The sequence below is a fragment of the Physella acuta genome, unplaced genomic scaffold (genome assembly GCF_028476545.2).
Source record: "Physella acuta isolate Inbredline_101_S28 unplaced genomic scaffold, ASM2847654v3 ptg001203l, whole genome shotgun sequence".
Classification (NCBI taxonomy): Eukaryota; Metazoa; Mollusca; class Gastropoda; family Physidae; genus Physella; species Physella acuta.
In genome coordinates, this window is record NW_026732720.1 from 70,425 (window position 1) to 93,754 (window position 23,330).

At 37.4% G+C, this 23,330-nt stretch overlaps 1 protein-coding gene across 1 annotated transcript; it reads right to left on the reverse strand.

Annotated features, from left to right (window-relative positions):
* Positions 1–986: 986 nt before the first annotated feature.
* On the reverse strand, positions 987–23,034 carry LOC131957075 (uncharacterized). Its single transcript, XM_059321775.1, has 5 exons — positions 22,317–23,034; positions 20,713–21,302; positions 16,219–16,313; positions 10,920–11,801; positions 987–1,207 (listed from the first exon to the last, which is right to left on the reverse strand). Exons 2-5 carry the CDS (start codon positions 21,231–21,233, stop codon positions 1,074–1,076), a joined length of 1,632 nt encoding a protein of 543 aa, XP_059177758.1. The 5' UTR covers positions 21,234–21,302; positions 22,317–23,034; the 3' UTR covers positions 987–1,073.
* Between the last annotated feature and the right edge of the window lie 296 nt (positions 23,035–23,330).

A 23,330-nucleotide genomic window follows, 5' to 3' on the forward strand; every position in this document is an offset into this window, starting at 1 on the left:
AATTTGAACATAAACTTAGTTTGATTAAGTAATTTTTGTTACGATCAGCTAGTATGTTTTTATCATCTTAGCTGATGAAGAGTTGACCTCACGTTTTACATAAAGGGTTAAAGTGTAGCTTGTAGATTTAGCTACGTGCCATTTTAAGTCAGCAAGTGGGTTGGATATAGGGTTAAAATGTGTATTGACAATTACATGTAATTTTTATCAATTGTAGCTTTAAAGTGCAGATTTAGCTAAAATATTGAAATAGGCGTTTTTTTTGGTCACATAATGGTAACTCAGTGGCGTAGCCAGGATTGGTCATGGGAGTGGTTAAAAAATGTTTCCAAACGTATATAATCATATATATATATATATATATATATATATATATATATATATATATATATATATATATATATATATATATATATATATATAAATATATATATATATATATAGGGGTCGGGGTCCATGGGAGAGGTTATAACCCCCCCCCCCCCCCCCCCCCACCAACCCCCATTGCCTAAACCACTGTAATGGTTTATAGCCAGACCATTTAGCTACTGTTTTTTAGTGTCAGCTAAATGATTAAAATAAAAAAAACTTAAACGATCTAAAGCCAAACCATTTAGCTACTGTTTTTTTTTAGTGTTATCTAAATGATCAAAATATAAAGATTTAACCGATTTCAAGCAAAATCATTTAGCTACTGTTTTTTTTAGTGTCAGCTAAATGATCAAAATATAAAGATTTAACCGATTTAAAGCCAAACCATTTAGCTACTGTTTTTTTAGTGTCAGCTAAATGATCAAAATATAAAGATTTAACCGATTTAAAGCCAAACCATTTAGCTACTGTTTTTTTAGTGTCAGCTAAATGATCAAAATATAAAGATTTAACCGGTTTAAAGCCGAACCATTTAGCTACCTGTTTATTAAATCTCAGCTAAATGTTTCAAATAGAAAAAAAAATTAACAGCAGGAGTTTTTCTGCCCGTCAAGCATAAACGAACAACAAAAACAATAACAACCAAACAGATTAAAGCCGCGCGGAATCAACGACTGCGCTGACGTCACGGGCGGGAAGATCTAGATGTGGTCAGCCATTTTCTTGCTGGGTCCAGAACTGGTCTCGTCTGGCGTCTCGCAGACGCTGACGGCCGTTCTGGAGAAGCCTTGTTCCATGCTGGTTCTGTTCTTGTATCTGTGACTGTGCCGGCAGTCTGTGAAAGGTTATGGAAAAAGTTGAATCTACCAGAATTAATGAGAGAAAAGAAGTTGAAAATTGTATTTTTTTCATTGCACAGCTAAACTTGTTAATAAATTCATGATTTTTTTTTCGATAAAAAATTAACAGTCTTGCCTTAAAGGCATCTTAAAAAAAACAAACAAAAAAAACCCTTACATGATTATAATATTTAATTAAGGTTAAATGCATTTTTGTCTTGATAAGTGAGATGAATTTGAGTTTAAACTGCATAAACGTATTATGCACACAGATAATAAGTGTGTCTTGCAAATTTTATCCAATTTCTTAAAGTAGGCTGCGTTCTTTTGAGCTTTCTATTTTGAATTATTTTCAAAAGCTGATTAAAAAATCTTCTACTGTCATTAGATATTGTTTTTTTAGGCTATCAATATTTATACGTTGGTATTCAAGTTGTTCATGTGTGATGTTATTGCTGCTTTTCTTCATATCAATGTAGAATTAGGTGAAAGTCACTGATTATTCTGACGTCATACCAGCTGGAATGTGTTACGTCATGGAAAGTCTTCTCGATGTAAAAGTAGTTTGAACATGACGTCAACAGGGTCATCATCAGAGCCAATGTACTCGTGGCTGAGTCATGACGTCAGCGATTATTGCTGATGTCATTGAAACTTAATCTCTTTGATCCCAGGGAGGAGGATTAAACATTAAAGGATAGCGGATGAAAAATGAGTACGTTAATTCGAGGAGATCTAACAAGAACTTAATCCAGGACTTGCAGCCATCGGCTTAATGTAAAGTCTGGATATTTTTTCGTGGATCAAGGGATAAGTTTTACTTGTGTAGTTATAATCTCCTACCCTGGGGAGAGATGGGTGGGTGAGGGAAGGGGAGGATGCTATGTATCTGCAATATAGCTACTGGTGTATCTATAAGAAGGGCTCAAGCTCATGTTTGTTATCTTATTGATACATGATTTTTGTTGTTGTTGAAATACAGTTCTTAGCTAGCTCTGTTTTCGTGGATACACATTTCTTAGCTCTAGCTCTGAGCCATTACACTTGTCTTATTCAACGATACCAACTACTGTCTTATTCAACGATACCAACTACTGTCTTATTCAACGATACCACCTAGTGTCTAATTCAACGATACCAACTACTGTCTTATTTAACGATTCCAACTACTGTCTTATTTAACGATTCCAACTACTGTCTTATTCAACGATTCCAACTACTTTCGTATTCAACGATTCCGACTACTGTCTTATTCAACGATTCCAACTACCGTCTTATTAAACGATACCAACTACTGTCTTATTCAACGATACCAACTACTGTCTTATTCAACGATTCCAACTACTGTCTTATTCGACGATTGCAACTACTGTCTCATTCAACGATTACAACTACTGTCTTATTCAACGATTTCAACTACTGTCTTATTCAACGATTACAACTACTGTCTTATTCAACGATTCAAACTTCTGTCTTATTCAACTGTTTCAACTACTGTCTTATTAAGCGATTTCAACTACACTCTTATTCACAAAGGTCTAATTCAACTATTGTACTTGTCTAATTTAACTGTTCAAATGTCTAGTTCAGCTAATATAAATGTTTATATCAACTAATCCAAATATCTAATTCAAGTATCCCAATGTGATGTTCAACTATCCCAGATATCTGATCGAACTATTCCAAATATCTAATTCAACTATTCCAAATATCTAATTCAACTATTCCAAATATCTAATTCAACTATTCCAAATATCTAATTCAAGTATTCCAAATATCTAATTCAACTTTTTCAAATATCCAAATATCTAATTCAACTATTTCAAATATCTAATTAAACTATCCCAAATATCTAATTAAACTATTCCAAATATCTAAGTCAACTATTCCAAATATCTGATTCAACTATCCAAGATATCTGATACAACAATTCCAATGTTTTACTCTTACCCCTGCTTATATCAATGACTTGGCATTAAAAATAAAATCAGCCTTTGGCTTAAACATTAAGTCATTAATACAGATAGGATTCTCTAGACATCAGACACGTTTTTCCTCAAATTCTTGGCTTCCCCTTTATACACCACGTAGATCTAGAACGAAGATAAGGGCACACGCTTTTTAATTGATTATTTCGGCACCTCAAAGATGTAGACCCTCTTCCCCACACCGCCAAAAAAAAAAAAAAAAACACCTCACTCTAAAAAACAGTTAAACCTTCTCTATCTGCCTCTAGAGAAGACAACCCCTGAATATCTGATCTTAAAAGAAAAATCGTTTCTGTGGAATAGTTTTATTTCCCATTCCGAGAAATGATTAGTTTTTTTGAGGTTTGTATAATAAATGTGTCTGGCCCTTAAGGAAAATAAAGTATTTTACGTTGTGCTTCAGTTCTGTTCTAACCCAGGGGTCAAGAACTATAATAGACATCGTGTGTGTGGGGTGGGGGTGAGGGGGGTTGTGGTAGAATACCCCGTAACTCTCTTCAGCTACAAGAATAAAAAAAAAACAACAAAAAAAAAATACGAATTAGTACACATTTGTTCTTTTAGCGAAACGCAAAAGTAGAAATCCCCATGAAAACATGTAGGCCCCTAGCTCTATTTTGATTAAACGAAAAGAAAGGAATTCGAACATTCTGCAAACTAAGGCCTGATTTTGTGGTTGGTGTTTATTAGACGTAAGATTTTGGAGGACGAAAATAGCTGGGAATTTGGTGTTCTGCTGATGACGTAAGCAAAACTGGCTGTCTACGTCAGTTGAGCTGTGTTAGCTTGGCGTGGTAGCCATCCGTGTAATAGTCATTGTTGGGTTAGTGTTTCCAAACTGGGAGGCGCGACTCCCCTGGGGAGATGCGGACTAGCGACAAAGGAGGAGGAATAGAGGTGTGGCTAGAGGAGGCAGGTGGAGGTGGATGACCCGTAGCGCTTGTGGGATGGGGGGGGGGGGGGTGAAGGGGAGGATGCACCAAACGAGGTTAAAAATTCTCTTGTTCGTAGCTGCAGTTTACTGCTACTAGGCTTTATAGATGGATTTGTTTTCTTCACCAAAAGAAAAAGTACCAAGGAACAGAGACAGGTAAAAAGCGCCACGGACTTTTCCATATTGAGAGAGTAGGGAGGAGGGCTTTTTTTTTCGCCATCCAGAATAAATATGTTTAAATGGGGGGTGGGGGGAAGGGGGGGGGGCTGCACAATTAATAGTATATATATATGTATATATATATATATATATATATATATATATATATATATATATATATATATATATATATATATATATATATATATATATATAGTTAGAGATATTAACACACACACAGAGAGAGAGAGAGAGAGAGAGAGAAGAGAGAGAGGGGGGGAGAGAAACAGCTGCTGCTGTTGGAGAACATAGAAAAGTACTGCTGAAGCTACCCTCTCCAGAAAAAAAAATATGAATAAATAAACCAGGACAAAATACTTCTTGGCAAAACATGCCGAAACTAAATGTATCCAAACACAAAAAAACAATGAGAGGTAAAAAAATCCACGAAACAAAATATTACCGGAAAATCTACTTCCGGTCAATATGTTCCCTAGACGAGATATATCATGACAAAAACAACACGTTAACAAGACTACAACTATTAATTCACACCATGTTTACTACTGTGGTCTCTCAACAGTTTATCAGCTTTCGACTAGTGTTTCTTTCAGACTTTTCTAAGGGGGGGGGGTATAGACAAAATTTTCCCGGGGGGGGGGGGGCTTTGATACTGGTAAAAGTATATATTTTCTATTTAAATTTTATTTTGTTCGTTCGTTCGGGGGCGGTGCAATGGCCTTTTTTTCGGAAGGGGGGGGGGGGCAATTGAAATTTTAGGGGGGGGGGGGGGGCGGACACTGGTAAAAGTATATATTTTCTATTTAAATTCTATTTCGTTCGGGTGGGGCCGGAGCGGTGGACTTTTTTCGGAGGGGAGGGGGCGGGGGGTTGGGGGGGGGGGGGGCTCAGTCCCTCCGAAGAGATGCCTGGAAGAAGCTCTGCTGTCGACTGGTGACAGGAGACAGATTTCTTTTAACCACATTACCTGATACACCACACAGACTGAGCGGACCAGTAAACGTATCGTCGCTAGAAAGCTGAAAGATACATTTCAGATTAAATTAAATTATAATCAACTCTGTATTTAGCCACACGCCGAAATCAATATTTTTTTTGTAGCAAATCTCGTTTGACGTGTTTAGCCGAGTGACATTTAGATTAAGGTTAAACAAATATATATATATATATATATATATATATATATATATATATATATATATATATATATATATGAATATATATATATATATATATATATATATATATGAATATATATATATATATATGAATATATATATATATATATATATATATATATATATATATATATATATATATATATATATATATATATATGTTTGTGTGTGCGTATGCGTATGTGTGTGTATGTATGTCGTGTGTGTTTTGCGCTAAAAGTAAATTTCCCAAATGGTCAGCCAATGTTTTAGTTTCATTATATTTACTTTTTATCTTTACATTTTTTATCTCTAAATTAATTATTAACACGTTCTTCTCATCGTTCATATATTTTATTTATGGAGATTAAGGGACGTGAAACTGGCCAGTAGAGTAGATGCTGCTACACGATGCTTTAAATACAACATTAATATTTAGCAAAGTGTGTTTTTTATGGCAGATATAATAAACACGAGCTCGACGCAACAGGGTTCATTAATTTCTCAATCCCCGATGGATGGAGATTATCTATGATATGATCGCTAACGCTCGATTAGGGGACACTATAAATAAATACATAAGTTCATGGGTTAGAGGTTAAAATGATGGTTATTTTCTGAAACTGAGTAGTATTTCTTAAAGGAATCTTTAGGGAAATATTTACACGGCTTTAGAATAGATAAGCGAAGTAATACACGTTAATTTATGAAGGATGCTGTTTGCAAGGTTGGAGCATTGGGCGAAAAAAAACCCACTTCAATAACAGTTGTTTATAGAGAATTTTAGAGACTCGTAAATAAATACGGGAAAAATATTGTTCTTTTTGTACTAGCAAATAGCAAGATTATATATTGAAGACCAAAGTAAGAATGCTAGAAAAATAAAATATTTTTTACTGCATATTTCAGTAGTGAACATCTTAAATAACAGGAATAAAAGGTAAACACTGAAAAGAATTTTAAAGAAAAAAAAATCAAAGTCGAAGTATGCTTTGAACAATAGGAGCGGTTTATGAAACTGAGTTTTTTTTTCAAGCAGCAGTTTAGAAATTTAGTAATTAAAAAAACTACCGCGAAGAACAGAGCTAAAAAACGTGTGACGAATGACTTGGGAATCCAGAGAACAAAGACAGGTAGATCACCTAACTTAATAGCAGGGGACCGATTGTTGTCTAGGCTGGTTTAAGCGATGTGTCAATGATTGCAACCCACCGTATTAAAAAAAAAGAGTAAAATGTTGCGGGACCGGATGGTACTCTTGTGGAGACACTGACCGTTGCCATGGAAACCAGCCGTTTACCATTCCCCCAATAAAATATGCGAGGAAGAACAAACACTACAGGGGAAAAGAGAGAAAATCATTGGACTTCCCCAAGAAATATGATCCCAGTTCTTCCGGCTACATTTTTAGAGAGTAGACACTGCCGTCCATCTCGAGTTATCTTCCATAGAATAAAACTTTCAGGGGGAAGGACTACTAGAGTTATCGTCCGTGGTTTATAAAAAAGTCAATCGTAAAATTTTACTTGATCATTACAAAATTTTCATCACCAAATAAAAATTATAAGTTTATTAAATCTACAACAAGAGTTGTATGTCTGTTTTCGTGTCTTAAAATTCAAGTTCCTCGCAAGAATTTTCCGGCTTTTGTTTTTAATAAATAAATCACTTTTTACCTTTTCTTAAGAAAGTTCTTAAATAATGCAAAACTGGGAGTCTACCATTTTAACAAATACAGTACATGGGTCCAAGTTTATGTTACTTGTGGACATAATTAATTAGTAAATACAATGGGCCCCACATTCTAAATCGTTAAATAGTATTATTTATTATAATTTTCAGCACACATTTTTGTGTAATTTTTGATAGAGTTATTTCTATCCTTAAGTTTTACATAGTTTTTAAGCCTTGTGAAATTTGAGTTATCTACTCAAGAGACAAAGGGCTAAGCAGCCATAAATATTCAGAATGCTAGTTAACCCTTTATGAATCGAGTTACAAACACACCAAGCAGGAAGAGAAAAGTGCAGTTATGGGTTAACACAGTATGGCAAATAATCGTGAGGAATGTGACTTTTTATAAAGAAGAAGGGCTGTGTTTCTGAGACGCACATATTTCAGTAATTGTCTATTTTTGACTTACCCTTACCCTTACCCTAACAACCCAAACAAGAAATGCATATAACAGTTCTTTAACAATAAGATGAGGTTTAGGGTTAAAATTTCGGTAAGGTTTAGTTTTAAAGATTACGTTTACCAATAAATTCATGATAGGGTTTGTTTTAGGATTAACGACTTCTTGTTATCATTGATATAAAGAGGTAGGTATGGGCAATCATTATGTGGCGAAATTGAATACATAAATAACTACATATTTGACATTTAGTGTCCTAAAACTTATGTTAAGAGCTGCGGACATCGCCCGTGTAGTTTCTACTTTTAGATCTGGAGCAATTGATAGCCGTGTCTAGACCGATAGAATTTCGCCATCATTAACATTTCAGTGGAAATAAAAAACTTTTTTCAAGCAGAATTAAAATCACAAACTCATTTCACAATACGTGACTAGGTGTTAAAAACGTTCGCTTAGAGAAACGTGATAATCCAGTTTTAATACGAAACTACGGGATAGAAATACATTTTAAGATAAAAAAATGTATCATGTTTTTTTGTATCAGGTTTTTTAAAAGTGGGTTTTATGGTAGAAGGGAGTAGGTTTTGTTAGAAGTGTGGGGGACATTGATAAAAGTAAGAGACAAAGAGGTAGATAAAGTGGGGGATGGGAGCGTCATTTTGACAACAAATATCATGGATGGATGGCAGAGGCGTAGCGAGGGGGGGGCGGGGGTGCCCGGGTAACACCATTTAGGGGGGGGTGTGACACCAAGGCAAAAAATAGCAAAACTTGAGGGGGGGGGGGTGCAAATCGAAAGTTTGAGGGGGGGGGGTGCAAATCGAAAATTTGAAAGTTTGTCCACGGGAAGGGTCACTACGCCTCTGGGGGATGACACCATTAAGTGCCGCACCGGGTGACACCCGACCTCGCTACGCCACTGATGGATGGTATTTAAAAAGATCAACCTAGTCTGAACACTGGCTTTAAAACTTGAACATATGCATACTTACTATGCGAGTTTAACCCGTAAAGTATGATAATGGAAAGCGGTGGGTATGGACAAATGATACACATTTCATAACGAGTAAAGTTGATCCTGACATTTCTCGTACACTGTAGCCAGTGGCGTAGGCAGGGGGGGGTTAGGGGGGGTCATAACCCCCCCCATAGACCCCTCGGTATATATAAAAAGTATGAGGGGGGGGGGTGCAAATCGAAAGTTTGAGGGGGGGGGGTGCAAATCGAAAGTTTGAGGGGGGGGGGTGCAAATCGAAAGTTTGAGGGGGGGTGCAAATCGAAAGTTTGAGGGGGGGGTGCAAATCGAAAGTTTGAGGGGGGGGGGGGGGTGCAAAACGAAAGTTTGAGGGGGGGGGGGGGGTGCAAATCGAAAGTTTGTCCCCGGGTAAAAAATTGGAACCCCCCCCTTGAGACGATCCTGGCTACGCCACTGACTGTAGCAATATCAAATATCCGCTCCATCACGTAGGAACGGATACATTCTAGACGTCGACGTTTTTTGTTACGTTATTTGATAACAAGTTTCGAGTTTTTTAAATGAATAATCTTATATAAAACACAGGACAAGAAATGGTTCAATTGAATTTATAGCACTAAAGCGAGCCTTATTATGCGAATGTAACAATCGACAAATTACACATTGTGTTTGTCCTGATAATGTTCCAGAACAATTCTTCTATACAATCACTCCCTCCGTGAACAATAGTTGACAACAAAGTTATGAACATACCAACAGGCATAAACTTAAAACTAGCATTTACCTATTTATTTATTAAAATATATGGTACATATTTCTTTACAAATTTTATGGAAGTTTTAAGAAGCAAATGTTTTAATTGTAAATACGCGTAATCACTAGATCTACTTTCAATAAAATAATTATTTGATAATGCTTAGAAAAATATAATTACTTGTTTTTTTAAATTATCACAAATAATTTTAATTTAAAAAAAAGAAAACAGTTGTTTTATATAAAAAACACAAAAAACTAGTATTATAATAAACGTGATTGGTGCTAGATATATGCGCAGAAGTATGCGCAGAGGAGTGCAGAGAAAAGTGGGTTTTTGCTTTATTAAAAACGTTATTGAAAAGTAAACAATTTCATTTCCTAAAACGTCTTATAAAATGTGTTAGATAGTTAAATGAACTATAATAATTATGTACTAATATATGCTAATTACAACAATTACAACAAAAATAAATGTATATAATAAATTATTTTATAAATTCTCATGAAAAACCAAAATTTTTAAATTGAATACTGAAAAAAAAACCAAGTTAAAATCTTTTACTATTTCAAGTCATTAAAATATACCCCCGTTCAATTTTCCTTGAGTATTTTTCTACGAAAATATTTTCACAATGCTTAGAAATCGTTAACTAGTTATAAGATAATTATTCGTAATAATTATTCTTAAAATTTGTGTTTTTATTTGTAGATGAATAAACGTGAAATAATAAAAAAAAAAACCCGGACTAATTGAACAGTCACTTAATCTGTTTAATACGTTACCAATAGTTTAACAATCAAACCTACAACAGTCAAAAGCATATTTGCAAACAATAGTAAGCCGATATTGAATTTTATAAACAGGAAAGTTGTATATAGAAACGGGTTAGTTCAAGTACATAAAGGGAAGTAACAAACAAATTCGGATGGATTTATTTACAGATGGAGACAACAGTTAAGGGGGGGGGGGGGAGGGGGGGGGAAGGGAGAATTTGTTTTCGTCTCAAACTTCTGCACTAATCATAATCATCTTTGCTGCAATTTTCTTCAGGCATACACTCCCAGGGTCATTGTATATCTCTATAATCATGATTAATATTTATAAATTTTGGCATTCTGTACGATACAATAACCACAACGTTAAGAACAAAACATACATACACATACATAAGTTTAGCTGTATATGTATATTTGTTTGTGGGCTATGTATATATATATATATATATATATATATATATATATATATATATATATAGTTTTCAATTCTATTATGAGTAAAGCAGATTGTTTGAGAATGTATGTACATGTTAAACATGAAGCAATTATAGAAGCAAAAGCAAATTAGATTAAATCACTATAAGGGCAATTCAGTTTTAAACAAGCAATTTAGGGTTAAAAACAAAAGCCGATGTAATCAAATGACAATGTGATAAAATGGGGGAGTTAAAGGGTTAAACAACATGTAGGAAAAAAAATGACAAATGTACAAGGAAAAAGTGCTTGGTGGATAAGCTTATCCATTTAGACACAATGGGGTTAAAGGTTAAAGGGAAGGGGTTATCCACTGCGGAGAATGTGAGTACCTCTTTGAAACACTCGCTTCAATTCTTTTCTGAAGGACTGGTTCATGAAAGCGTAGATGACAGGGTTGACGACGTTGTAGATGAAATGTGTGTAGAAGATAATGATGTGGTAGCTAATTAGTCGCGTGGCCATTAGCCACGCGGGCAGGAAGCTAATTATGAAAACGACGGCCACAACGAACAGCATAATGGCTGTTCGGATGTTGGCCAAAAAGTTAAAATCCCGTCTTTCTCGTATGGTTTTTTTCTCCGCTGAGCTGAGCGCGGATGTTTCGACTCCGTTGTCTTCGCCGTCGGTGTTGGCGACGACGAGCATGTCTGTTGGTCTTTTCGACAGAGGTAAGGCAGCTTCTGAAGGCGCTGTTTTCGTGGCGTCGCCGTTTTCGCCGTTTGATAGATTATGGGGTTGGTTTGATTTCGTGGTCAACTCGATCACCTGACCATCACCGTTGTTCCCGTCCGCATCTTGGGCACAGTATTGAGTTTTGGGCGGCGCCTGGTCGGGTTTCGTTCCGGTGGCGGTCATGGGGGAGTGGGACCAGGATTTCTGCTTGCGCCGCCACGCCCGCCGCTTGACGACGGAGCGGTAGATGAAGAAGTACAACGTGAACACGGACAGCAGGGAGATGATGTAGAAGGAGATGTAGATCTTTTGGAACGCGTCCAGGAAGGTGTAGGAGAAGATGTTCGGGTTCTCCTCGCACTTGCCCGTGTACACCAGGCTCGAACAGGCCACCTCTGAGGACCGGTTGCCGTCTCGCTCGTAGAGGGGGACGATGGTGCTCGTTATCTCCGTGACGTAATCGGAACCGGAAGTGTCCAGCTGGGCAGTGTCCGTGCAGTTGGCCCGGTACACGGAGAACAGGCATGACGTAATGGAGCCTGTAGAAGAGGGGGGAAGGGGGGTGTTAAATAACATGTGTTAAATTATGGTTAAGTGAAATTTTAAAATTAAAATAGATTATACAGTTGATGAAATTGAGTGTTACTTTAGTGAAACGCGCAACAAATTTTTTTTCTTTACTAATCATGCACATCTTTTTTTTTCCAAACTATACGCTTTGATACCCTTTGATGGGACAGTGTGGTCAAACGGTAGAGCGTTCAAACCGACACCCACTTCAACAATAGTACGAGTTACACCTGTTAAAGCTATTATGTTTTAAATGCCGCACTCGTTAGTTGTGTGTGTTCAAGTTTAGCTTAGAGGTGTCCGTGTTTCGTGTGTTGAATGTGTTAAGATGAATGTGTTAAAATGAATGTGTTGAAATGAATGTGTTAAAATGAATGTGTTAAAATGAATGCGTTAAAATAGCAGGTTACAGAGAATTTCAACATGTAAGAGTTATGATCGTGTTTTCAGACATGAATAAACAACCCTCATTAAGATTCACGTGCTTAGCCTACATTTAACTGATGTTTGCTTGTGTACAATGCGATATCATCATTTAATCTACGATAATCCGCTGAAATAACATGAACTTAGCTAATTATTGTAATCATAAGCTGCGTGTGATCAAATAAAGCACCGTTATATATTAGACGTATTCATGTATAAAGCCTACGATACAATCAGTGGCGTAGCGAGGTCGGGTGTCACCCGGTGCGGCACTTAATGGTGTCACTAAATGGTGCGGTCACTTAATGGTGACCCTTCCCGGGGACAAACTTTCAAATTTTCGATTTACACCCCCCCCCCCCCTCAACCTTTCGATTTGCACCCCCCTCAAGTTTTTCTCTATATATTTTGCTATTTTTTGCCTTGGTGTCACCCCCCAAAATGGTGTCACCCGGTGCGGTCCGCACCACCCGCCCCCTCCCCTCGCTACGCCCCTGGATACAATCATTACATTTAAAACGAAATTAATATGCATAATAAAAAATTGTTAGATAAAAGTGTTCAAGTTTTCAGATGGTTTCGAAGCTAAACAACCATTCTTTAAAAGTACTCAAATCAGATTAAGTCTTTAAACTTGTATTTCGTTAACAAAATCTCAAGAAAAAAACATTATAAAGAGAACTTAATTTTAATCTTAATCCGAGATTATCTCCGCGAGTAAGGCGATTATGTTCTAATCTTCACTGTTCGTGGCCTGTCCATCGGGCTATTGAGTTACACCATCATTAGTTAAAGACGGTGGTTAAAATCTCCGATAGCACGATAGTCTGGTCTTGCGTGTTAGGTCGTCAGGTTCAGACCTGACGTCAGAGTTTCGAACCCTTTGAAACATATCTTGTTACGGAGTGGTCGAGGTGGTAGAGTCTAGTGTAAAGGGGTAGACCGGAAGTCTCACGATCAGTTAGTTCCGGTTGTTGTCAGACGTCGAGGTAAAGCAAGGTATATATTACATGGTAATGTAAGTTCTGTTGCATGTGTAGGTCAAAGAGATGGATATGCTCAACATGATCTGTATCCTAGGATAGTTGGGTCAAGAATCATCGTTGGGATAATGTCTTACATAAGGTTTTAAAAGACAAGATAGACTCACATGTCTGTTTGCCATTTTTATGAGACATCACCGAGTCTAGTCTGGTCTGTCTTTCTGTATGTCTGGTCTGTCTTTCTGTATGTCTGGTCTGTCTTTCTGTATGTCTGGTCTGTCTTTCTGTATGTCTGGTCTGTCTTTCTGTATGTCTGGTCTGTCTTCCTATATGTCTGGTCTGTCTTTCTGTATGTCTGGTCTGTCTTTCTGTATGTCTGGTCTGTCTTTCTGTATGTCTGGTCTGTCTTCCTATATGTCTGGTCTGTCTTTCTGTATGTCTGGTCTGTCTTGCTGTATGTCGTGGTCTGTTTGTCTTCCCATATGTCGCGGTCTGTCTGTTTTCCTATATTTCTGGTATGTTTTACTATGTCTTGTCTGTCTTCCTCTATGTCTTGTCTGCCTTCCTTTATGTCGTGTCTGTATTCCTGTATGTCTGGTCTGTCTTCCTATATGTCTTGTATGTCTTCCTATATGTCTGGTCTGTCTTTCTGTCTGTCTGGTCTGTCTACTTACATGTCTTGTCTAGTAGGGTGCGAATATCTGTCTAGTATGGCCTATCCTGTCTAGTTCAATCAGACTGATTTTTTCGTTCGTCCGATTTGATCGATCTGATTTGGTCCATTTAGTTTGTCTAGTCTGGTCTGTTTCTTGTTCCTTTATCGCCAGGCATGTCTATAATTGTCTAGTCTGGTCTGTTTCTTGTTCCTTTATCGTCTGGCATGTCTATAATTGTCTAGTCTGGTCTGTTTCTTGTTACGTTGTTGTCTAGCATGTCTATAATTGTCTAGTCTGGTCTGTTGGTCTATTGGTCTTGTAACGTTTATCTGTCTGTGATGGGGTATGCAAGCATAAGACGACTAACGTATGTGTTTAAAATTTAAGTATCTAAGTATTTAAGTTTAACATAATACTGCATTACTATCAGGACGAGATAATTTCTATTATACCTATTTAATAATTTAATATGTGGGAGTCTTGTTTAACAAAATGGCACGATAATGGTCTAGTTTTGAGGTTTTAGACTATTTTTTTGAAGAAGACGTTGATCTTTTAACATGATGCTCATAGCTAAGGTGTTTGAAGTCATGTAAAGTGTATGAAGTCACCAAAGGTGTATGGAGTCGCCTAAGGTGGTATCAAAAGACCTAAGGTGTATGAAGTTATCTAAGGTGTTTGAAGTCACCTAAAGTGTATGAATTCACCTATAAGGTGTATGAAGTCACTAATGGTGGGATGAAGTCCTCTAAGGTGAAGTCACCTAAGGTGTTTGAAGTCACCTAAGGTGTATGCATTCACCTATTAGGTGTATGAAGTCACCTAAAGTGGTATGAAGTCACCTAAGTTGTATAAAGTCCATTAAGGTGAATGAAGTCACTTAAGGTGGTATAAAGTCAACTAAGATGTATGATGTCACCATAGGTGTATAAATTCACCCAAGGTGTATGAAGTCACCTAAGGTGTTTGAAGTCTATAAAACTCAGCAGGATAACGATACAATCAATATGCCCTTAGTTACTCATAATACGCTCGTAATGGACCACTGGTGACTGAGGTTACTGCGAGGGATTATCTAGTGACTTGCTCAGTGTCGTACGAACGACGTTATCGATACTTTAGCCAGGTAATTGGGGATTTAGTGTGTCGTTTTCCTAAGATAAGATTCACTTGGTCGTCTTTATAGCGAGGTTCGGGTTACATGTTCGAGATTTAGAGGCTAATCGATTCTGGTGTGGGTTGTTAAAGTATCGGAGTTACTCTTAGAACAGGTGGAGTAGAGTCGACCTGTTTATTAGACACATTGGTGTATTTTTTTTTTATAGTTTTGCATTATGTTTTGTGAGGTTATGATGAGTTTGGAGATGTTTATACTCTGGGTAGCAGTTTGAATAGGTATTGGAAGAATTAGAAATATCATATATATGTTATCACAAACCTATGGCCACACTAAAGCCACATCTAGCAACCTACATTGTACAATGAGGCGCAAAAACACAACAATCGCACTGTATTGCAAACAACGTCAGATCCGGTTACCACATTGTGCAGTGCGAGGTAATCGAACCACATTGTACACTGTACAGCAAAACCACTTTGCCAAACCACACGGCTACAACACGCCACCACATCACGCCAGGCCAACACACCACACCACGCCACCACATCACGCCAGGCCAACACACCACACCACGCCACCACATCACGCCAGGCCAACACACCACACCACGCCACCACATCACGCCAGGCCAACACACCACACCACGCCACTACACAGCCACACTACACAGTTGCAGTACAAAACAGAGGTTTAACCCACAGCAACACCTTAGAGCCACACCACACAGATACACCCTAGAGCAACACCACACAGATACACCCTAGAGCAACACCACACAGATACACTCTACAGCAACACCTCACAGATACACTCTACAGCAACACCTCACAGATACACCCTACAGCAACACCACACAGATACACCCTACAGCAACACCTCACAGATACACCCTAGAGCAACACCACACAGATACACCCTAGAGCAACACCACACAGATACACTCTACACACCACACAGATACACCCTACAGCAACACCACACAGATACATTCTACAGCAACACCACACAGATACACCCTATAGCCACACCACACAGATACACCCTACAGCAACACCACACAGATACACCCTACAGCCACACAATACATTAAAAAAAACCCCACACCACACCACACCATAATAAATAACTTTATCCCATTCAACCACAACCACGTAAACCAGCCACACCACCACCACCACCACCACCACATACACCATCTTACCTAGCGAGAACGCCAACAGTACCAAGCATGAAATGGCCACCTTTGCTCTCCGGGGTGTCACCACATGTAGAAAAGGGTGGCAGATGCTGAAATACCTGGAACAAAACATACTCGCATGAGTCAACGCTGTTTGATGAACTTAGTTCTACAACACAACATTTGGATCGATGCATGATCAAGCACACTATTTAACATTTTTTTTGTTTTTTTTTGTTTTGTTTTGTTTTTGACTATATAACAGTTGTGTTCTTGTTTTTTAAATACCATCGGAACTTACACTAACATAAATAAAATTCTTCAATACTGCGGAAAGATAAACATTATGGGTTGCAAGGTTTCCATGGTTTTATAGATTTACATATATAGCATAATATATAACTAAAGCATTATATATACAAATAAATCTAAAGTATAAAATGGTGGCTGAAATGGTTAAATATTTTGCATAATGTATTAAAATTACAATTTTCATGTCACATCCCACCCCCCTCCCCCGTCTACTCTCTTTTCTCTAAGGTAGTGGTTCTTAACCTTTTTTGAGGTGCCGAACCTCGTAATTTTCAAATGCGCATTCACCGAACCCTTCTTAATAGTTCTTTGGTCCGCACTGAAATTATCTTATCATAAATGATATGAGTCGGGTGTGTGTCTTGACCGTAGCCGAACCCTGAGGCTGACTCACCCCGGGGTTCGATCGAACCCTGGTTAAGAACCACTGCTCAAAGGGTACATCTAACATGGAAAGCTTCATACATTCTGTGGGGATGTTAGCTTTTATAACCACCTAACCCCTTTTCCCCAACCCTGGTGGTTTAATGATTAAACACATTTGACTCCTAATCGATAATCAAGCCCTGTAACAGCCCTTTGTTTTCCCTGTAAAAATATACATTTACATGTGGTATACAGACAATCTTGGGAATTGTCACCACATATTTAAAGATTGTAAAAATAAACATTTACATGTGGTATACAGACAATACTGGGCCTTGTCATCCTATAAAAAATGTATTTTTCTAAAAATATTTTTTTTCCAAATAAGGCAGTTATGCGGTCTTGCGGTCTTACCCCACCCCCTTCAATCGACGCTAATGTTAAATGTAGTTATTTTTGTTAATAAGAAGTGGAATAAAGTGATTAATGCCCTTTTCCACAAGGAGTACAAAGGACCACGTAAACTAGGTCATCGCTGGTATAATTGTTTTTAAAAATATTCCGTTATTTAAGTAATTAACTAAATAAAAGAGCGAAAACCCGTGAAGGCAAGAATTTAAATTAGATAAATAATTGCTGTCACAGTTTTTCAAGAAAACCCACTAGACCACCAGTTTTGTGCATTTTTAACCACGAACTATTACGAACTCAAAAATCAATAAATTAAATTGCCCAATGTTTTTTTTACTACTCCTGATTGAATTCGTTGCATTTTTTTAAAGCTATGCATTTTCGTTTAAAAAACAACAAACGCAATTATTCTATAAATGGTTGCAGGTTTAAATGTAAAAAAAAAAAGCATTAACTGCTAGTTTCTGTTTAAAATGTGATTTTGGTGTTAGAAATAATACATCACTTAAAGAAATAAATCCATGTTTTATACTATGTATTATTTCATCTTTTAAGAAGCATATTTTAATTTCTTAAAACAAAACGTTAAAATATTCTAGTCATTTTTACATGTTCTACCTTTTCTGTTTTTTCACAAAAACATGTCCCTAATTACATAGGCGCCTACACTTTGTCACAAAAACATGTCCCTAATTACATAGGCGCCCAAACTTTTTCACAAAAACATGTCACCCATTACATAGGCGCTACACTTTGTCACAAAAGCATGTCCCCCATAACGTCGCCATAACTAAAATCGATTTTTTTTAGCTTGAAAGACCAAGCAAAGTTCTATCTTTATTGCCTAAGCAATAAACATCCACTATAACGCAGCTCTTTAATTTAATCAACTAAACATCAATCGAAAGCATATTTTCCTTTATAACAACATTCAAATGTTCAACTCACAAACGGGTCAAAGAAGCCTTTTATAATTCCTTAACGCGCATTAAACATTGAAGCTTTTACAAGGGCGTTAATGCTATCTGTCGTCGGCTGAAAGGACACTGAATAAACAAAGACATATTCTGATAGGCGGTTTAGCGGACTCGTTTTTGCTAACGAAACGTTGAAGCGTTGACGCTTTTTAAAAAAATTCATTTTAAATCTGACCTTATTTAGAAGCTGTTTATGAGACAAAAGTGCGTTGTGTCGGATTTAATGTCTCTTTATTAAGCAGATACAATATCAGATACGCAATAGTGCTGTTACAATTTATACAATCTATATTTACTATTGGTCCATTTTATCGCAAAAAGAACGCAAAAAAATTATTATGTAGTTAAGATAATGACTTTACACAATTGTGATTTTAAACACTTGTTTGTGCTAGATTTAGTTAAAAACAAAGTAACTTGAACCTTAGGATAATATTAAATAGCAAGAGAAATACAATACTCTCTAAAACAAATTGTGTCCCCTCGCACGAAGAAGCCCCTAATAACAGCCTACTCATATTTCAAGTTGTATTTTTAGCAGTAGACTCAAGATTCACCAGCAACTAACGAACTATTTTGGTAGAGAGTAAGCTAAAGGGAAGTAATTTATTTTAAAAGTGAATGTTATTTCTATTACAGTTTTTTACTTCCGTAAATAGAAACCTAACAGGTTTAAAGTGTTGTGGCTATGTTATGCTTGACTAATAGAGCGAGGGTTAGAGAGATAAAGAGACAGAGAGAGAGCTAGTGAAAGAGTGTAGGAGAGAGAGAAAGAGAGGAGAGAGGGGGAGGGAGAGAGAGGAGGGAGTAAGTGAGACGGGGAAAGAGAGAAAGAGAAGTTAAGAGAATAAAGGGAGAGAAAGTTAAGAGGTGACAGATAGAGGAGAAAGAGGAGAGAGGAAGAGACAGAGAGGAAGAGAGATAGATTGCGAACAACTATGTATAAAAACACGAACATCAGTTTCTCGTGGTGTTTTATTCTGTTCTGACCGCGTCTAAACACACCAGACTAAACCCACCTGACTAAACACACCTGATTAAACACACACGTCTAAACTACCTGACCACGTCTAAACACACCTGACCACGTCTAAACTCACCAGACTAAACCCACCAGACTAAACCCACCTGACTAAACCCACCTGACTAAACACACCTGACTAAACACACCAGCAGACCACGTCTAAACACACGAGGCAGTAATGTTATTATCAACAGAATCACGTCTATTGGAGGCTATATTCTTCTAAAATGTAATTTGGTTGTGGCTTTTGTAAAGTGCGGGAATCTATACAAGTCGATGACGTGTTTAGTGGGAACATTGTGAGCAGTCGTCAGTAGTTTGAAACCCGGGAAAATTACCAGACAGTGTATCTCATAGGAACCTAAGTCAGAGGACTGATTGAGGTAGAAACGTCATGGAGTTAAAATCGGCCTTAGAACTTGATTATTTTTTTGGCGTAGTTTATATTTTGTATCAAGGAATAAGAAATTGTGAATAGGTAGCTAAAACATTTTATTGTAAAATTAAATATAAGCAGCTTTCTTCTTTTTATCCTTAATTTTAATATTAAAAGGGGCTTCATTTAACGTAAAAAAAAATCTTTTATTTATTTTAAATTTTAAGTCTCTTGGCAAACATCTAATACTTTGAAATTCACTTTAATTATTAACCAATTGTTAAAAATATCAATATTGTAAATACATTTCTACGTGTCAACAAAAGTAATTCGAAATATGGCCTCTGGATTACAACTTCAGCCAACTTCTTTTCTTCTAGCTGAGAACTTAATACAACGTCTAATTTTTCTGACCTGATACTCATTAGTCATCAATTAGTTGTGTATGAGATCGCGATACTACCTGTTTTAATAAGTGTTCAATACAAAATGGTAACCCCCACTCTAAATACAATAATAAATATTAAATCTCGATAGCAATGAATTTTGCAAACGTGTTTTTTTTAAAAAAATTTTTTTATAGATATTCAATATTTGATGAACAATAAAGCTTTATCAATAAAAATTTTGCAAGAGATTACTATAAATTACAAAATAAACGCATTCTAGATACTAAACTTCAGTGAAAGATAATCTTTTTAAAAATATTAATTTAAGTATTAAACTTTAATGGTGGATAACGATTTTAACATGAAATTAAATATTAAACGTTAACTCCAAATTAATATTTAAAAATCATTTTAAACATTCAATTTAATGAAAAACAACGATTTTAACAGGATTTTAGACATGAAATTTCAGGGATATTTTTTTATACAGAGCAGAAACTAATGGGAAGCAACTCGTTTCATAAATAACAGAGTGTAAGGGAAACAACTCGTCTCATAAAGAATAAAATAAAAGGGTAACAACTCTTCTCATAGAGACCATAATGTAAGGGGAAGCAACTACTGTCATAAAGATCCAAATAAAAGGGAAGCAACTCGCCTCACCTGTCAACAGCGATGGCTACCATCAGAAAGGCCGACAACGGAACATTGCTGGTGTTGATAAAATGAAACGCCTTACAGAAGAAATCGTAGCTGAGCCGGTCCCTGACGTACACCAGCGCCACGGTGTAGGGCATGAGGAACAGGCAGACGAAGAAATCGGTCCAGGCTAAGGCGAGGATGAAGATGGTCGAGGAGACCTTGTCGCTTTTCTTCGAGAAAACATAAAGCACAAGCACGTTGCCGAGGCAACCGAAAAGGCTGAACCCGATCAGCATGGTCATGACCGCGATCCCCTCCCCCTCGGAGTGCGTGTCGTCCGGGGGTTTGTTGTCGGGGAGGATGTCGGAGAGCGGCGACTCCTGGGTGGTGAGGAGCCCATCCCCGGGGACGAGCAGGGACTTGTCGAAGACGTTCTCGTAGCTGCGCTGCTCGGAGGTGTCGTTGGCGGCGCCGTTGACAATGAAGACGAGCTTGTTGACGACGGAGGAGAGGGTGGTGGTGAGCATGTCGGCTGCAGACATGTTGGGTCTGGTGTCTGGTGGGTTGGAAGGTTGGGTTTATCTAGGTCCTAACACACAGCCATGGGTGAACTGAAAAGCGGAACACAATCTTTATTTATCTAGCCCTTCATATTTCAATATATATATATATATATATATATATATATATATATATATATATATATATATATATATATATATATATATATATGTATGTATATATACATATATATATATACATACATACATATATATATATATATATATATATATATATATATATATATATATATATATATATATATATATATATATACACCTATATATATATGATATAGTAAATATCTAGATAATCTAGATAAAACACTTTTATTACAGTTTTAAAAAACAAATTGGCCAGTCTGAAATCAAATACACGCCTTTGTGTGTGGGGTAGAAAAAACATGAGTTCAAAAAACAAGTATTAGAAAAGAATTTTGGCTGGTTACGGCACATCCCCGAAAGGCCCAAACAATGTATCTAGGCAAGGGGTGGAATAGAAGTCAAATGGATAGGAAGGAAATAGGTAGATAAAAAAAATGTCCATTGGTCGGCGTGGTCGAGTCGGTAAAGCTCATGGTTGCTAAACCGAAAAGTCTCGAGTTCGAACCCTCGGGCAGATGAGGCTCGTTAGCTGGGGGAGAGACAACTCAAACAACTGCTGCCTTGTAGTTTGCTCTTGGTTGAACAAAGGCTATGGAAGCAAATCCAAAAAGAAAAGCAGACTGAAATCAGAGTCATAATGGCGCATAACCAGTTGACACGTATACTTAATTGTGTTGGAGGTAGGTTCCCTTCCAACACTAAATTTATGAACGAAGAAGAAGAAGAGGAATATCCTGTAGAAAATGCTTGGAGATACAGATAATAGTAAGGGTTGCCTAGGCGGGAGATGACGACAATAACCACCAATGGGGCTATTAGGCTCGGTTCTCGTGCCCATTGCATGGGGAGTCAATATGGCGAGGGGGATAGAGAAGAAAAAAACAAGAAAAAACAAAGCACATGAAGTATATACTAAAAATATATTTTTTTAAAGTAAATATACTGAGAAAAAAAAATCACCTGAACTCCTGTCACGTGACTAGTACTGCTTCTATCCAGGTGAAGTCCTCGGAATTGTGTATCCCCAGGTAAACTAACTTGGAACCCTCTTCATCTGGAGCTAGTCCAGAGGGAGTGAGCTACTGGGGCATCATCTCGTGAGTCTGCTGAGGGTGCAAGGTGCTAATGTTTCTGGAAGCAAGACTTTCTCGACTTGATGAGACAGGCGTGCAGACTCATTACTGGGGCGTTCTGGTGAGCTAGGAATGGAAGGGCTTCACGTTATGCTGATGTTCTGGACAACTGGTGAGGCGGGGCTTTAAGGGCTTCACGTTTTTCTGGTAAGCTGGGAATGGAAGGGCTTCACGTTTTACTGATGCCTTGGACGACTGGTGAGAATGGAAAAGCTTCACGTTTTACTGCCGTTTGGGGTGACTGCTTGGATGAGATTTGAAAGGTTGTGAATGGTGAAGAACATTGATGAAGGGTTCTGGTAGATGACGCTTGTAGGTTACATAGAATCTGCTGGTCTTGGTCAATGGTACGATGAAAGGGCTGTTCGACCTAGCTGGATTCAGATATTTGGTAAGGTGACAGTGCTACTCTAGGGTCTCGGTACTGTTTCGGTCTTGACTGAAGTTTTATATACACTTAGTCTATGATGGAGTACGGCTTACAAGCCTCCGGTACAGTGAACCTGTCTTACTGGTCTAAGACAGTATACAACCTGTTACATCGGGTACAGTAAACCTGTCTGTTGGGATACAACCTGTTGCGCCCGGGTACAGCGAACCTGTTGTTTAACTTCTCACACCACACCGGGTACTGCGACAACAACCTCTGTAGAAAAACGCTCGGCCTTTACTGACAAGGTGGTCACATCGCAGATCGCTAAAGAAATCTAGAAATAAAAAAAACAAACAAAATGTATAGCCTGGGTTATAAAATACACATGTGCCTATAGTTTTATCATAATAATATCATGCATTTGAATGTTTAGTATTATGTATTGGTGTTAGTCAGTACAGAGCTGCT

Coding starts and splice junctions, on each gene's coding strand:
- LOC131957075 (XM_059321775.1), bottom strand. CDS start 21,233: ATGTCTGCAGCCGACATGCTCACCACCACCCTCTCCTCCGTCGTCAAC. Junction 11,802..16,218: donor ACTGTTGGCGTTCTCGCTAG/GTAAGATGGTGT, acceptor CCTCTTCTACAG/GCTCCATTACGTCATGCCTG. Junction 1,208..10,919: donor GAAGCGAGTGTTTCAAAGAG/GTACTCACATTC, acceptor AACCTTTCACAG/ACTGCCGGCACAGTCACAGA.